Source organism: Neomonachus schauinslandi, chromosome 1 (genome assembly GCF_002201575.2).
Source record: "Neomonachus schauinslandi chromosome 1, ASM220157v2, whole genome shotgun sequence".
Taxonomy (NCBI): Eukaryota; Metazoa; Chordata; class Mammalia; order Carnivora; family Phocidae; genus Neomonachus; species Neomonachus schauinslandi.
Window position 1 is genome coordinate 2288996 of NC_058403.1, and position 17513 is coordinate 2306508.

General features: G+C 56.7%; 1 protein-coding gene across 9 annotated transcripts in view; it reads right to left on the reverse strand.

Moving 5' to 3' along the window:
• Positions 1 to 2238: 2238 nt before the first annotated feature.
• AGPAT3 (1-acylglycerol-3-phosphate O-acyltransferase 3) overlaps positions 2239 to 17513 on the reverse strand; it is a 151699-nt gene continuing 136424 nt past the window's right edge. For 8 of the 9 annotated variants that reach the window (XM_021679252.1, XM_021679254.2, XM_021679251.1 and 5 more), the window contains 6 exons: positions 16637 to 16798; positions 15566 to 15719; positions 14898 to 15000; positions 12178 to 12253; positions 7471 to 7669; positions 2239 to 6852 (listed from right to left, as the gene is read on the reverse strand). In XM_021679252.1, the coding sequence (XP_021534927.1) occupies positions 6764 to 6852; positions 7471 to 7669; positions 12178 to 12253; positions 14898 to 15000; positions 15566 to 15719; positions 16637 to 16798 (783 nt within the window). In that variant the 3' untranslated portion in view covers positions 2239 to 6763. Of the gene's footprint in view, positions 6853 to 7470; positions 7670 to 11588; positions 11748 to 12177; positions 12254 to 14897; positions 15001 to 15565; positions 15720 to 16636; positions 16799 to 17513 lie in introns of those variants that run through there. The other variant, XM_021679257.1, reaches the window with a different exon arrangement.

Here is a 17513-nt window from a genome sequence, read left to right on the forward strand (position 1 = left end):
CTGGCTCAGAGCGCTCTGGGACCTCAGCGAGCCCCTCCTGTGCCCTCCTAGCGCCTCCCCTTCCGTACTCAGCACATGGGGAAGGGGGTCAGGGCTGGGACAGCACTGGGCTTGCTGCTCCTGGATGGAGCGATCATCCCTGCGCATAGACTTACACACCCTGTTCTACCAGACACATCCCTCGGGAAGGCAGTTTGCAGGCCTTATTGGACCCCACTGGTGTGATCTTAGGGGGTCGGGCCCCGCTCCAGGCAGTGGGGGGGGGAATCCCCTCAACCGCCTGCCAGATTCTCGCTGGGGCAGAGCTGAAAACGCCGTGCCCCTAACCCCCACACGTCACACCTTCCATACACCCCATGCATTTCTTCTGCCCCCTTTCCCCACAACATGCTCCTCGGTAGGATGTCCGCCCGGGAGTGGGCGGAGCTGGAGCCTGCACCTGGTGACGTCACCTGCCTCCTCTGAGACACCACAGGGCAACTCGAGTGCTTCACTGAGTTTTTAGCCTCTGGGGAGCACTTTTGTCAAGAGGAGCTTTTCTTGCTGGAAATTCCACCGCTGTGGGGTCGCCTGGACAGTTCAGTGGTCTCGGGCATTACGTGAAACGTGAGGAAACATGAAAATAAGGATGATTTCCAGAGCATAGAGTTGTGATTTCCTACCATTTCCTAATGGGATTGCTCTTATTTGCGCACCCCCTGCTTTCCCCTTACAGTTTGGGTTGGGGGGGGTGTGTTTGTGTGTGCGTACATGTGTGTGTACACACCTGTGTTCACGTGCACATGCTGGTGCCTACACGCCTACACACACGGGCACGAGCCGACACACGTGTGTGTGCGTGCACACCCCCCCACCTCTTATATCAGGTGGCCAGGGGCTGGTGGGCCCACATTCGGAGCCCCCCCCGCAGAGCCAAAGCAGAGGTGGGGCGCGGCCAGCACGGCAGGTGGGCCTCACGAGGAAGCGTGGCCCACCTCCCGGGCACCCCGGATGGGCACAAAACTCCAGGTGAGGAGTCCGGGGTGCCCTCCACAGCCGCCTGTCTTTGCCAGTGGATGGTCGCGCTCCAACAGGACCCAGCACACGGGCAGAGCAGAGCTGCATGCCTAGGGACGAGGGTCTGGCCCAACCCTGCCAGCCCCAAACGCCAAGTGGTACGGGGCCCTTTGGTTTTGTCTCCCGGGAAAAGAGCCCCCCTCGCCCCAGACCCCACACCTGAGTGCGCGTGTGTGTGCTCTGAGGACCGATGTTTCTATTGTTTAGAGGTTTACTTATTATTTTAGAGAGAGAGAGAGTGTGTGAGCGTGGGAGGGGGGAGGGGCGCCGAGAGAGAGAATCTCCAGCAGCCTCCACACCAGCGCGGAGCCCAACGTGGGGCTCGATCCCACGACCCTGAGATCGTGACCTGAGCCGGAACCAAGTCGGATGCTTAACCGACGGAGCCACCAGGCACCCCTCTGGGACTAACAGTTTTGTTGTTGTGGTGGTGGTTTTTTTTTATTTATTTGAGAGAGAGAATGAGATAGAGAGCATGAGAGGGGGGAGGGTCAGAGGGAGAAGCAGACTCCCTGCTGAGCAGGGAGCCCGATGCGGGACTCGATCCCGGGACTCCAGGATCATGACCTGAGCCGAAGGCAGTCGCTTAACCAACTGAGCCACCCAGGCGCCCCACGAACAGTTTTTAAAATGAGTCTAGACGTGGGACTTTCGGGAGAGCCCATCTGAGCCTGGTCTCAGGTGGCCTGAGCGGAGCGTGGACGTGGCCCCGTCCCCGCCGCCACAGCCACGTGGGGGCAGGGCAGGAAAGCACATCACCGGGGGTTGTTGCCCGAGCACAGGACACACCACGACTCTTTCAGCTCGATTTATTTTCACAAGACAGACAAATGAGAACCTGGAATAGCTCTTGGTTCTAACAAGAGTTCTTTTCTTTATAAAGAAGAAAAATTGTTCCTCGATTTTCTCCACAGAACGATTTTGTTGTTACAAAAAAATAATTTTTGATATATACATGCCTACTTTGGAAAACCTTTTTGTCCTTGATGGCTTTTAAGACCCACGTTTAGGCAGAGGGCACTGAGCACTTTGTGCCCCAGCTGATTCTCTCCTGTGCCCTCGCCAGATGCTCACTCTCCTTTCCGATTTCCCTTCCTAAAGCATCTTACATGAAATGGAGAAGCGTGGGAAGCGCACCCAGCAGGACGGCCCCAGCTAGAGTGGCCCCCGCGGGGGCGGTCAGTGTGGGTGGCGGCCCCGGCGTCCACCGCCTCCCCAGGGGACCCGCGCACGCCGGAGACAACGTTTACGGATGTCTCCTCGCTCTCTGCGACAGCAGCAATGTTAAGAGGCACACGTGGCGCCCGCAGCATTTTATCTAGAAAGTACCACCGCTCGGCGGGCTCGCACGCGCCCACGTGCAGAGTGATCTCCACAGAGCGTGGCAAACATGGCCGGCTGTTTGGGACGCAGGCTGGTAAAATCTCAGGTAGCTCGCCCATCCCCACCCCGTCCCCACAGGCCCCACTGGCCAAAAATACTGCTATCCTCGACTACATAAAGCTTGTGAGTAGCAAAACTTGTAAAAATGAAGTGTACAAAAGGAAACATCCATATAGTACATTTGCACCCTGTATAGAATTCATCACTTAGAAACTGGCCAACAGTCAGGTAGGACCGATCATCAGTAATAGAAAAAGAACCCCGACGTCCGTCGCACGCACCGAGTCGGGGGTTTGCGTGGTTTTCCAGATAGAGATGCTCATTTACAGTTACAGTACTTGCGGACGGTCTTTATGGTTAAGAAGCCAGTGGAATTTCCCGGCATTTAGGCGAGTCACATTTGATTGTCACAACGTACAAATCTTACAGGTCTGAGACAATAAATACAAGCAGATCGGATGCATTTCTTCATGGCATCAAGTAGCTCAGGTTTAATTTAACACGGCTTAGTGCATTTCAGGGCCTCATTCACAGTTCGACGTCTGTCCCATCACTTTTGCAACAGAAAGTTAAGAAACGGAAGAGTTTATGAGAAAAGAAAAGTCCAGGTGAACGTGTCATTACAGAGCATAAAAATGTTAAGCAATTCAGTTGTCTTTGAAAAGAATATTCAGCTGCTGACAGGGCTGACTGGTGTCCACTTCTCTGGCCATCTCCTCAGTCCCCTAACAGTGCTCTTGTCCTTTATGTCCCCGAGCAGCTTATGGGAATGACACCGTCACGGAATTGGACCGCGGCAAATGCTCGTGGTAAAACTGAGCTCACGTGTGTCCACCCCTCAGCCAAGCAGAACACGGTGTGACGTCTTCTGCCCCCGACCCGTCCCTGTGCTGGGGTGTGCCAGCCCTGACAGACGAGGACGTGGACCCCGAACGTCCGCGTGCGCCCCGGCTGCCCCACGGCGCAGGCACTCACCGAGGCTCGCTTTCCTGCAGGAGCTCACTCGCTAGAGAAAGGGGCAGGCACCTGGGCCACGGACGTACTGTGTCCAGAGAGGAAGCAGGTGGGCACGCCAGGCCCACCGTTGTCACCCTAAGCCTCGTTACACTGCGGAAGGGTTAGAAGCCACGTGACACCATGGGACGCTGAGCGCTGCGTGCTGGGGAGAGCATGCTGGTATCGGGGAGAACTTGGAAGCATGAGCTTATGCACAAGGTTGAACAGTTGGGCTGAAAATCAGCGGGCTGGAAAGATTGTGCGGCTTGTCCTCTAAGCGTCTCAGCAGAGACAAAGCAACATGCAGAGAGTGACTTATTCTTCACCCCAAATCTGACCCCCAGCGGTGGCCACGGGGACACGGGCAGCCTGGAGACCGCTCTCGAATTGCATACTCCACTCTTTGCTCAGCTCAACCTAATGCTCAGTAACTAAACGAGTGGAAGGAAAGGTTCTCATGCCTTGGGGCACAGAGGGGGGTCAGAGGGACAGACAGGTGGAGATTCAAGATGGGTCAGTGCCCATACGTCATTGTTTACAACTAAGTGCTGCTTACATGGTTGTTTTATGTTGCTATTTAGTGGTTTGTATATTCAGAACTCATCTCTTCAACTAGACCCTGTGCTTCTTGAGGACAGGGACTGCAGGGACACCTCAGGGAGGGCCATGCTGCCACCAAGCACTGGATGGCCAGGGTCACTTCTTCCTTTGGATTAACCACAAATGAGGACACGCTTTCTTTCTGACCAGCTAAGCCCTTCCCCAGCGCCTCCTAGCCCCATGCAGTGGGGACGGTCACTTACACTGCTATCAGAGTCCCCAGGTGCTGGTAGCTGCCATGGCACCTTAGGAGCCCCTGGAACTCCCCAGAGGGGGTTAAACAAGCTGGGGTCCTCTCCTCAGCTGGACACATGGGTAGTGACCACGACCCGAACTGCACTCACTGGGCAGGGCCGAGGTGCACGCGTGGAAGGTGCCCGAGAGCCGGGCGTGGGTCTGAGCCGAGGGAGGAGCCACCAGCGGCCCCCAGGCTCCGAGCTCAGCCTGTAGGGTGCCCGCGGGGGATGCCCAGGGCCCGGCGCCTGAGTGCACCCCAACCGCGGCCAGTCCACACGGTCCAAGCATTCGGCCTTAATTTGGACATGACGTCAGCAACAGAGGAAACTCAGTTGTAGGGCGTAAAGGGAAAAGAAAAGCACTATTCTGATTTATTTTAAAAATTAAAGGAGTTCCCGTTCCTTTTCCTTCTGAAGTGGATGAAAAGCAACTCCATCCCCCTCCAAAAACAAACAAAAAACCCCAAACATTCATGGTGTAGATTTTATTGCTCTCAAGGTCTTGGCATCAAGTGCACAAGCTCATCTGTTAGATTGGAAGGGAATCACTGAGATTTAAAACCTGCGCTGGCCTGGGTCTCCGTGCGAACAGGAGTCCGCGCGCCTCGCTCAGCGACTCCGGGCAGACTCCCCCGGCGCACAGGGGTTCCCAGGGGAGAGAACTTCTCCGGGCAACGAGAGCTAGGGTTAACAGGTGGAAGATCTAAACTGCGTCTTGTAGGTGATGCGTCTGCACGGCGGTGCCCCACGGCTGTTTCAAAACGTCCCAGGTGCTAGTGAGTTAGTGACATACACAGACGGGGACAGGGAAGCAGCTCGCCAGGTGAAGGGAAAGGACCTAAGGCAGTCCCTCCCTGCAGTGCGGGGTCTGAGCGGCGAGGGAGGGGGGCGGTCCTGCCTCAGCCTGCAGCCTCGCGGGGGCTGTGCTCGGTCTCACCCTGCCCCACGGCGACCACACAGAATCCAGCATTGTCCTCCTAAAGAGCATGTGCGGTCTCTCGAGAAGTCCTCCCAAAACACAGACCTAAGGGCTGATGCATAGTTATTTGTCCAGTTTAGTTTCTATTGTTCCCATCCCTCTTTCCTCCACCTCCTCTCCTAGAAAACGCAGCGGGCCTCTCTTCGGAATGCTGGTTACAGGGCACCAGACTAACACCGCTAGTTTTCTTTCCCGGGCTAAACAGGGCGAGGGGAGTATGACTTGCAAACAGCACGCCTGAGGTTTAGGAAGGAAGTCCAACGCAGGCGGGGCGTGCAGCGGGATGCTTGAGCTGGGGCCCAGGAGCCGGCTGCCGGGGGCCCCCCGTGCACCTCCCTCCACCAGCCCAGCGGCCCCAGCCCCACGCCTCCACCTGCAGAACACGCAGCTCCCCTGGGCCGCGGGCCCAGGTCAGGTCACGGGGAGACACCCCATGGCAGGGGGAGCAGGCGGGAGCAGTGCCCCCAAGCCCCCGCGGTGACACCCGCCACACAGGGGCAGGCCACCCCCGGGGCCCCGGCACCTGCTTGGGAAAGGGAGGCTGGCGGAGTCGGGGGAGGCTCACCACCTCTACTTTGCATCAGGGAGCGGAGAGCCATCAATAGACCAACTGTAAAAATAAAGCCTCTAGAAGCCAATGAGCTCCAAGTGAACAGCCTCCAACCACCTCCAGAAGCAAAGTTTGATGGTGACATACTTTTAAACAAGCATCCAAGAGCCCTGTGGGCTGCAGGGCAGCCCTCTCCCCGCACCGGGGACAGGGGTGTAGCCCCGTGGAGGCCGCAGGGAGAAAGAGGGACAGGGGGCTTCAGGTACCGGGGGAAGGGGCCCCTTCACTATAAAAACAGATGTAAGGGACTTACACACGGGGTTGGGGGGAAACGGGCGAGCCGTGGTCTGACAGTGAAATGGGGCTACCCGTCCATCCGACACTCGGCGTGTGCTTGTCCCCCCGAGAATGCTCTGCGCGCCCACCCCACCGGCCGGAGCGAAGGGGAGGTGCTGGGCAGGACAGGTGGGCACTTTGGGGGCCTGGGACCTGCAAATCCTCCATCCTGGGAGAGCAGGGGAAGGTTTGCTGGGGTGGGGGGGAGGAAGCGAAGGGCCAGGGTGAGTTCCGGAAATAACTGATAAAAACAAAAATGGGATCTAAGTTTAAGAAGAGAAAGCATCCACAGGCTCCCTCTGGCAGGCAGAGTCCTCTCGAGATGACATCGGGGCGGGACCGGTGATCCCAGGAGTGGCCGCCCCCCGCCCCCCCACACACGTGCCCCCGTGCCCAGCTCCGTGGTGGACTCTCACCCCCTGTGCAGGGGCGTAGCCAGAGTCTTTGTCTGCGGGCCTCCGACGGCTTCACTCTTGGCTCAAGGTTTACTGGTCAATATTAGTCACCAGTTAATACGAAAAATAGTTTCTAAGGGTCTTTTGTTCCGATCTGTGTGTGTTGTTCTGTTTTTAATTGAGTTAATTGGATACCACCGTCAGGTTATGTATGTGCAATCACAGCCAGTAATTATTCCTTTTTCTTAAATTCTTGGTTTCCGTAGCTAGAGCCTTTTTCTATTTCAGTTACTCCTATTAGTCGGCGGACTCCAAAGGAAGCTTTAAAATAGGAAAAAGGCAAGGTTAGACAGGTCGCTTAGCCATCCAATTGGAAAAACTGATACTGAGGGTTCCCGACTTTTGCCTCTGACCTCCCCCCCGCCCGCCGTGGGGACTGCAGGCCAGCCCTCTCCCCGCTCCCTCCCCCCTCCCACCGCAGGGGCCAGCCTGTCTGGGGGGCTACGGGGGTGGGAGCAGGAGGTGGCCGTGGGCCTGGTGGGGCTGCCGCGCCCTGCAAGATGCCTGGCACAGACTGGGTGCCTGTCCGTCTGCGAAGGTTCCGGGGGAGTCCCGAGAGCCCAGGACTGTGCAGGGCTGTCGAGTAATGCCCATGTCCTCAGAGACCCTCAGACGGTCACCACGCAGACACGGGGCCCGCCCAGCTGCAGCATACGATGCTGATGCCCTGAGAGCCGGTGGCCGGTCGGTTTGTAGGGAGACGGCCCCGGGACGTGGCTGTGGTCCACACGACCCTATGGCTTAGTGGACAGAGGCCGGAAAGACTCCAGGTGGAGCCTGCTCCCTACAGGCCGGCCACCTCGACGGCCCCCGGGCTCGGGCGCCGTGGCTGGAGCACGGAAGGCCCCCAGCTCGAGCTGTGTTACTCGCATTCGTTACCTGCCCCGACGAACCCCAGGAATGTCAGGATCAGGAGGGGTGAGCCACTTGCAAAGACACCCAAGACGCAACTGAAGAGAGGAGACAGGAGGACCGTGGCCCAGGAGAGGAAGTTCAGGAGCGTCCACGGCCGGCGGGGGGGTTTGAACTGCTGCCCCGGAAACACGCCCTTCTGGTTGTACGTCTCCTGCAAGGCGTCCTGAAAGAGGGAGAACACGCGGCTTTAGATGCTCTCCTACCACGAGGGCTGAGGGCTGACGATAGAAATGACTCCACCATCCACGTTCCCATCAATAAAGCAACTACTGTGTGTGCGACAGGTCGGGGACGGCAGGACCCTTGTGGAAGCTCGAAGAAAGCCGGGCTCATGCAGGCGCCTCCGGCCCCTGGTCGCCTCCGGCTACCTCCTGAGGGTGGGCTGGTGGGGCAGCGGCCTTGACTGGCTGGGGGCCCAGAGGCCCGGGCGCCAGTCCCGCCATCGTCTGCACCTACTACATTGCCCATGAAAAGCGACCTCGGCTCTCCTTCCTCTGTCTCCGGAGGCTAAGGAGCAGGTGAGCGCAGGGAGACGAGCTGCCAGAGCATTTCGCTGGTGGAAGAGGTGCACACGCATGCACGCCCCCCTCGGCACACCTCTCTGCAGCCACGGCAGCCGTGCCTGGGGCCGGGCCGCCTCCTGTCACCACATCCCCTCCTGTGGGCACCCCTTGCTTCCCGGGGGCCTCTCCAGGAGCCCCTCACCCCAGCCCACTGCCTTGACATGCCGCTGGCTTGGCCCCACGTCTACACCCGGGAATGGTGGCAGGATCCTGCTCGCAGGTGTTGGGAGGGTCGGGGAGGTGAGCTCAGCTCTCCCACCGTCCTGAGGACCCACCACATGCATTCGGGGTCCGCGGCTTCTTCCAGACGGCAGCTCCATACCTTTCTGAACGGGGACCCAGTCCAGGAGGCGTAGCTGGTACGCACACATGCATGTGGCGCATGTCTGCCACGCACGTCGGGGAAGCAGTGCTCACCCGCGGCACACGGGGACACTCGGACTCGTTCCCGGAGAGGAAATGCTGGGCCCGGCCGGCGGAGGCCATCCCGTGGGGCTGGCTCTCAGAGCTCATGTCCTCGCCTCCTCCCGACTCCGCGCCTGACCCACCTCCTCCTTCCCCTCGCCAGCCTCTGCTGGAACTACAGAGAGGGTCTCACCACCACCGCCTGCAGACCCCCCAACCGCATCCACCTGTGTCCCCTCCCGGAAGCCTGGCAGGCACTCGGTCACCATGGCCCAGACACGAGTGGCCAGGAAGGAAGAGCACTGGACTCAGGACTCTGTCCCATTTCCCTCACCGCCCCTCTGCCCGCCGTTCCGATCATGCAGCGAGTGTGCGGCAGGAGTGAGGGCAAGAGGCCGGGAGGCCCGGGACGCCCCCCCTGCCAGCACCCGCCGGTCAGCTCCCACATCTGCGGAACGGGAAAACCGCATGGCACGAACTCTGTGGTTCGGCTCCAGGTTACGACTGGAGCTAACTGGTAAATAACCAAAGGTGGGAGCCATCAATGCCTCTCGGAAGCTGTCTGTTGCATCAGGATCAAAGCGCCGAGGCTGGTCACTGCAGGGTCTGCATCTTGCCTGGCAGGGGCCATCTGGAACCTCTACTCACAAGGGGCATCTCACGCTCAGCTGCGGGACGCAAACTGGGCGGTCTCTTTGAAGCACAGCTCAGAACAATTCCGCGAAGTGCAGAGAGGCTATGCCCACAGGTTACAGCGTGAGTGTGTCTCGGAGACACGCTCTGCAAAGGGGGACACAGCCTAACTGCTCACAGACAGGAAGATGAGGGACTAGCACGGCTGTCTCCCTGTCTCCCTGTGGGGGAGGAGTGAGGCAGGGGTGCCTGGCTGGCTCAGCCGGCAAAGCGTGTGGTCAGGGTCTTGAGCGCGAGCCCCATGCTGGGGGTAGAGTTTACTTAAATTAAAAACAGGGGGGCGCCTGGGTGGCTCAGTTGATTAAGCGACTGCCTTCGGCTCAGGTCATGATCCTGGAGTCCTGGGATCGAGTCCCGCATCGGGCTCCTTGCTCAGCAGGGGGTCTGCTTCTCCCTCTGACCCTCCTCCCTCTCATGCTCTCTGTCTCTCATTCTCTCTCGCAAATAAATAAAATCTTAAAAACAAAACAAAACAAAACAGGGGCGCCTGGGGGACTCAGTCGGTTAAGCGTCCGACTCTTGGTTTCAGCTCAGGTCCTGATCTCAGGGTCGTGGGACAGAGCCCAGCGTTGGGCTCCGTGCTGGGTGCAGAGCCTGCATGGGATGCTCTCTCGCCCTCTGCCCCTCCCTCCCTTCTCTAAAAAAAAGGGCAATAGAAAAAGACCTTCTTAAAAAAATAAAAGGAGTGAATTAAATCTATTACGTCAATGCTGACAGGTACAAACACCATGGTGACTGACAGAAGAAAAAATAGAACACCTCACATATGGTATGGCACCTTTGATGTAAATTAATTGTAAGTGACACAAAAAACAACTGAAAATGTTATTATATATTTTCAGTAGTATAGAAAAACGTGGCAAATAATAGAAAAACACCCCCCAAAAGTCGTATATGTCAAACCTTGCCACTTGCTGCATCTGTGTTAGATGATTCTAGAAAGTGAACCTTAGGGACAGAGATGAGGCCCCTACTCTGTCACCTCCAGAGGCCGCTGTGTCCTGGCTGGGCCCCTCTGCCCACCCCCCCCGACACTGTTCACACATGCACTGAACAGGCGTGTGCGCGTGAACACAGTCCGTGCACGGCCCGTACGCCACGCCGCCTTCTGCACGGAGCATGTGCGTGCTTGCACATTATGTATTTGCACATTATGTCCCCGTGACCTGGTTCTGCTGATATGCAGTTTGTTCACTGCGACTGAATTATCGCAAATGAACACACACGATGTCCTATTTCCCAACAATGCACTGTTACATTATTTTTCCTCTTGTGTTGAACAATACTGTTGCTCACAAATGTCTATTGTAAGAGTTTTAAACTCTCACATGTTGCCCTGGATTCCAAGATGGATTCTTCTTTGCAACCTAGTGTGTTCAAGATCCATCTGCCTTCCTATCTACTTGATCACACATGCTGCATTTCTTATTCACGTAGGCTTTATTTTTCTTCCACAGAGAGTTATATTCTTGGAAATCATACATTTTCCCTAAGTTTTCAAATGTATGAGCATAAAGTTAGTGACGCTACTCTCATATTATTCTCCTCTGCCCCTTGGTTGGCTTACCTTTTCATTCCTATCAATGCTATCACTCTTCTAACGGGTCACTCTTGCCCATGGCTTTCTATTTTATTAGTTTTTTTTTTTTTTAAAAAGCATTTGGTACAGTTGATTCACTCTTTTGTAGCTTTGCTTTCTGTTAAAATGATTTATGCTATTTTTTTTAAAGATTTTATTTATTTGAGAGAGAGAGTGAGAGAGAGAGAGAGCATGAGAGGGGGGAGGGTCAGAGGGAGAAGCAGGCTCCCCGCCGAGCAGAGAGCCCGATGCGGGACTCGATCCCGGGACTCCAGGATCATGACCTGAGCCGAAGGCAGTCGCTTAACCGACTGAGCCACCCAGGCACCCTATATTGCTAGGATAAATTCAAACCCCAAGCCCCTCTGAGGGCCGACCTGTGATTATGAATTATCAGGGAGACCTTGTTGAGACCAAGAGGAGAAAGGTGAGCGTCAAAGTCATTTCCCTGTGCTGGCAGGTATGTTTCTTTCAGTTCACCGTGCGAGGTGAGTTCCTGCCTGGAATGAGGTCAAACCCCTCTCTTCTGTTTCCAGGTAAGCATTAAAACTCAGGACTCCAGGGTAAGGGGACCAGCAAATGCCACTTGGAGGAGTGCGGCATTCCTGGTTCACAGGCTCATGACCTGCTTTTCAGCTCCAAGTTCTTCTCTGACCCTTATTTCCTTAAAAGCTCACCAGTGCCTTTATTTATTTATTTATTTTAAAGATTTTATTTATTTATTTCAGAGAGAGAGAATGAGAGAGAGCACATGAGAAGGGGGAGGGTCAGAGGGAGAAGCAGACCCCCCCGCCGAGCAGGGAGCCCGATGCGGGACTCGATCCCGGGACTCCAGGATCATGACCTGGGCCGAAGGCAGTCGCTTAACCGACTGAGCCACCCAGGCGCCCCTCACCAGTGCCTTTAAAAGGATATTTGTTGTATGTGGAAAGGATCTTGTCATTCTCTAAGCTCCCCGCAATGCTGAAGATGAAGATACCGTGTCCTGTATGTTTGTGTATCTAAAACAAGCCAGTGGCACATTTCAGGGGAATGGAGAAGGAATGGTGTGCTTGGCCCACGGATCTCTTCATGTCACCTAGACTGTGTCTCTTCTATAAATCACACACACACACACACACACACACACACACACACACACGATACGTGTAGGCTGTGGATCTATCAGTTTTTACATGAAAAGATGAACCAAATGTGGCAAAATGTGATCAGCCACGGCTGTGTAAGGACCATGCCATCCTTTACACTTTCCTCTAGTGTGTTGATTTCTCACAAGTTAAGAAAGACCCTGGAAAGAAGGTAGAAAGTGTTTGAGAGCTGCACGGTCCTCCCGTCTCTGGAAATCTGCATGCGTGACCCGCCTGCCCCGTGCGCCGCCCCTCGGAAACCTCTTCCTGAGACCCTGGGGGAGGGGAGACCGTGTGCCTTTACCTTCTCCTGGTACAGTTTATGAAGCCACTGAGCCGCTTCCTTCTCATCCAGTGGGATCTCTTCCAGAGGAAATCTCCTGTTTGGGTAAGAAGATTGAAAGCACAGTGGCTTACCCGTGGGATGGCATCAAACCGGGGAGCAGTCGCTGCGTGGTGGGGGGGGGGGACTCGCTGACCCCACCTTTTCTGGTCGGGCCTCACTCTCAAGTTCTAAAACCACACACACATCCAAGGCATTCAGCCGGAGCGCGGAGCAGCCGGCACCTGGCCCACGGGGCGGCGGGGGCCACGGAGGGAGGGCAGGGAGGTGTGTTCTTCCCCAAGGCACAGCCAACACTTTCAGGGGGGTGGGGGGGCTCACGGGCAGTTTAATGGAACAGACCACGCCCCCGTTTCCACTGAGAAGGGTGTGCACTTGTGAGCTCCAGGAGGAGTTCTGGTCTTTCCTAACAGTCCATTCTTCAGAAATAATCAAAACTGAGAGCGTCTTCCATTAGGCAAAGAGGATTATGTAGTTCACAAAGGAAATCTACTTGCTCCAAACATGAAAAGCAATAGAGATTCAGAACTTTAATCTTAACTCACAAATAGCTGACTTCGGTGACACTTACTTATGACCCTAATCACCAGCGGGATCACCCGCCCAGGAGCGTAGGTGTCTTGGGGGAGACAAGCGGGGCAAGAGGGCGCCCCACGGCAGCCGCAGTACCCGAGGCCGCCAGCAGGGGACGCTGGGGACACGCGGGAGCAGGAATGACCAGGGCGGTGGTCTTCCCGCCAGGCTGCCCACCAGGCGGGCCAGAGTGAGAGCAGCCTGCCAAAATCTCCGTGTTTGAAGTTATCCTAACCCTACTGTTTCCAAAGGTGGAGAGCTTTGCTTTATGTGGGTTATAACCTGTTGATCTTCACCGTATTTGAAATGAAAACGGACACATGAGAACGAGGACCTGGACACGGGAGCGAGGGCGGTGCCACGTTCACGCAGCCTCTGGGAACCACTCTACACTCCTGGGGAGTGAAGGAGACGTAGAACCCCTCATAAACAAAGATGCTCTAACTCTGCGGACCCCGAAAGCTCTTGGGAACCGGTGCACCCCAGCTAAGGAGACAAAGCTCAGAAGGGGTGTCCACTGAGGGATGGCCGCCTCCCCCCCTGGTTTGTATCCACATCCTGCGGTGGATCACCACACCCAGGTCCTCGTGTAGGTCTGCTGTACGCGGTATGAAAAGTATAAAATAAGAATTTAAAAGGATGATAAAAAATAAATAAATATATGAGCACCTATCTCCCGGAGAGGACTCAAGCCCCTTTAAGGATGCTGGCCCCAAGTGCCAGATGAACGCGGAGAGCCTCAGGCCACCACCACCGAATGCCCCTGGCCTTGCCCCCAGCGCAACTGCACCAGGAGGGGAACAGGAAAAGGACTCAAAAGAGGAAAGCTCCATCGGCCGACGAGAGCTTTGTCTTGTTTGATTATAAGCATGTTTTGGACTCACTGGAATATTGCTTTCCTTCAAAAAACCCAAAAGGCAAGTATCACAAAATAGCACATTGAAGCTTTTAGACGTTCTAAGAACTTGTCTGTTAAAATAAGATTAGGTAAAGTATCCCAGGCTTTCTGCAACAAAGGGGACAATGCACAGAGTAAGGCACAGGTCTTCTCCGGCAGGGGTGACTGTCCACTAGGGGGAGCAGTGCAACCTGGTGCTCTGGAGCCGGACCAGGAGGGCTCGCCCAGCTCTGCCACCTCCAGGCTGGGACCTGGGGCGGTTGAGACCAAGCCCCGGGCCACCCCGACCGCCCAGGGGCCAGCGAGGGTGAGGACAGGCCCCAAGCCCACCACTGCTGTCACTGCCCTGGGTCACAGCACATGTTCTGGTCAGAGCCATAGCCAGGGCTGGAGGCCACCAGGACCACCAGGGCCCCAGATAAGCCACCCGGTCCCCGCTGGTTCCAGAGGTCTAAGGGCAAGGACCCGGGGCTCTCTCCCCGTCCGAGGATGGAATAAGAGAACCTATACCTCCTCTGAGCCAATCCACTGCAAACTTCAGGAGGAAAAAGCCCCCTGGCTTATTCTTTACATTCACAAAGTTATTCCTAGGGGGAGGGGGGGAACCGGGTGTGGTTGCTGTTTTAGATGTGCTCGGGATTGACATGAAGTGGGCCTCCGAGAGCCCTGGGGGCCAGTCTGACCGGGGTGGACACTCAGTGCTGGCTGGTGACAGGCAGGGGCGCTAACAGGGCCCGTGATTTGTGCACACACCAGGGAAGGTCCGGCCTTCCTGCACATTTGAAGGAACCGGGAGGGGCGGGGCTGCCAAGTTCAACTGGGATCATCCAGGCAAGAGGAGGACCTGGAGGGCCGGCCTACAATTATGCTTGGAGCTGGGGTCAAAGTCAAAACTCCCTTTTATTAAGAACACCAGACCCCCTGGGCTGGGACAGCTCACCCTTCTGCCTATGGGAATCCTAGTCACTGTCCAAGCTGAAGCTCAGCCCCTTTTAAAAAGCCTCTGTGTCCCTCCAGCAGGAGAGGTTGCTCCTGTCTTCAGAGCATGCAAAAGGGTCTGCCTTCACCCCAGACCCACTCCTTCACCTTGTAGGACAGCGAGTGCTTCTCGGGTCTGTCCCCACATCTGCAGTTCTGGGGAGCAGGCTGCCTCCACTGGGTGCCCGGGGGCCCAGTGCCAGGAGCTGGGGACACGGGGAGGGGTGCTCACCTCACACACATGTCCGCCTCATACTTCTTCCCATAGAGGATTCCCAGCAAAGACGGGTTCTTGTTTCCACGGAAATTCAGCGTGACGTCGTAGACAGCTGCGACTGCAGGGAGAGCAGCAGGGGTGAGACCTGGGCGGCGCCTGCGTCAGCACCCACGCTCACACCCACACGCAGCTCGGCCCCGCACCTGCATCCGACTCAGCCCTGCACCCCGCTGGGCCCCACACCAGCACCTGACTCAGCCCCGCACCCGGCTCAGCCCTGCAGGCTCCTCGCCTCACGCATGGGTGATGCACGTTACTGCATTTACTGACCATTTGTGTTCAGATTTATAGTCTCGTTGCTTTCTATTTGAACTCCCTGTTCTTTGTCCCTATCTTTGATCTTGCCTCCTTTGGGACTCATTAGATATATGTATTTTTTCCTTTTATAAGGTTTTAAGCTACACAACTTTTTCATTATTTATTCATCATTTATTCCATTAACTAGCATTTTATCACCCCTGAAACGCTAGGACCAGCTTACACACGGTGCCTCCACCTACTGGCTCTCCCTTTCCGTCCCGCTGTCCTGCATTTTACACGTCATTCACTTATGTAGTCTTGGACAAATCACTTTCGTGTCTTGCTGCACGCAGAGCCCGAGAGAGAGAGCGGTGGCCTCTTACCCGTCCCTCGGAGGCACTGGACCGCCGTGGTGAAGCCCCTGGTTCGGGGCAGCAGGTGGTACTTGAGGACAGGCAGCCCCTTGGAGATGGCCACCTCCATGCTGACGCGGTGCTTCTTCTCCGTGAAGCGCGTGCCCTCACAGTACAGAAGGAACTAGGGCATGGGGGGGGACAGGGGTTATCCCAGGCGACGGGCTCCAACGTTGCCCCGAGCGTGTGCTGCTGATCTGGAGCAATGACACAACACTCTAGTGACAAGTGAGGTGTCCTGTACAATGTGACTGGATTTAGGGCTGCAATCCACACTCCAGCCACACGGAGCCCCTCAGAGAACAGCAAACAGCACGGCACTGATTCTCAAAGAATGCCAAAGACAGCTTCCCAGAAAGAACTGGAACAGGAAGGGGTGCCCAGGCAGCAGCCTTCCCACCAGTGACTGGAAAATCGTTAGTCTGTTATCCATTTGCCTCAACATGAGGATCAGAAATGCAACTAAGTAGCCAGTTCTCAAAGAAATCCTTCCAGGGACCAGATTAGAAACAGAAACGATGTTCAAACTGACCGGTGGCCACTACTTCGGACGGCTGGCCCATCAGACTCATGGAAGGGGCTGGAAAAATAGGAGGAAGCCCCCGCCCCAGGGGCCTGAGTGGTGGATGTTCTTGAAAGCAAGCTAAATCTTCTCTGCAGTACAAATCGATCCCCAGAACCACAGGGTCGCTGGGGTCTGCTGTGCAGCCTGGCTCCCCGGAAGCTACTCCCTGCAGAGAATGCCCCCCGAGGGGCTGGGCAGGTGCTCTCAGGGCGGCTCCATCGCACAGCTGAGCCGGGGATGCAGGAAGGGGGCTCATTTCCTCTCCCCCTCAGCAGGGCTCTGGGTCTGCCCTGGGGCAGGTAGAAGCAGCTGGCCTGGGAGGGGCCCCCCGGCCTGCAAGCTCAGGTGAGGGCCCTGGTTCTGCTGCGAAACTGCTCCCCAGTGCGGGTTCTCGTCGGCCACAGCTAATCATGTAGTCGGGGCGGGGGGCGTCAGGAGACCTAAAGGCATCCGGACTGAAGCCACAGGGCACTCACCCACATGTACTCGGGGTAGTCGGACAAGCGCTTCAGCCCCTCGATGACAGTGTCCTGGTCCTCCTCCCATTTCCGCTTGCAGAACACGATCTCCAGGAAGTACCACGTCCAGCCGATGAGGGGCACATAAAGCAGCTCCCTCTTTGCGAGGACTTTGGAACTCTGGAGGGAGGGGGCAGGCGGCGAGGGTCAAGACCCCCACAGGCGCCCCTGGGACTGGCTTGGTGCTTGGTGACTGTGCCGTCAACGAGGAGGCCCTGCTCTGAGCATGGCCACTGGTTTCTGCACGACCCCAAGGGGGCAGGCGTGCTGTCCTACAGACAAGGAAACTGAGGCACAGGCTGGTGGAGAGAGGGGTGCCCGCTCTAGCCACCAGGCCCTGGGCTGCCTGAGGGTGGACCTGGGACAGCCAAGTACAGCTACTTTCACTGCAGTGCTCTGTTCGACCTGCCTCGGGGGCCCTTGACATTTCCCTGAGGCAGCTCAGCTGGCCAAGGGAGCTCTGTGGGGACTCTGGATAAGTACGGGTTCATGGGAGGCAATGCAATAAGCCTGAGCTCAAGACAAGCCCTGGGGAGCTGAGGGTGGACCTGACCTCAGACTCTGGGCTCAGAGGGTCCAGGGGCTACACCGGAAGAGAAGGAAAACCCAGACCCCATGCCACTCACTCCCAGCACCTCCCCGGGGCCCCCGTGTGGCTCACCCCCAGCACCTCCCCGGGACCCCGCACTGCTCACCCCCAGCACCTTCCCAGAACGCCTGTGTGGCTCACCCCCAACACCTCCCTGGAACACTGCACTGCTCACCCCCAACACCTCCCCAGGACCCCGCACTGCTCACCCCCAGCACCTCCCCGGGACCCCGCACTGCTCACCCC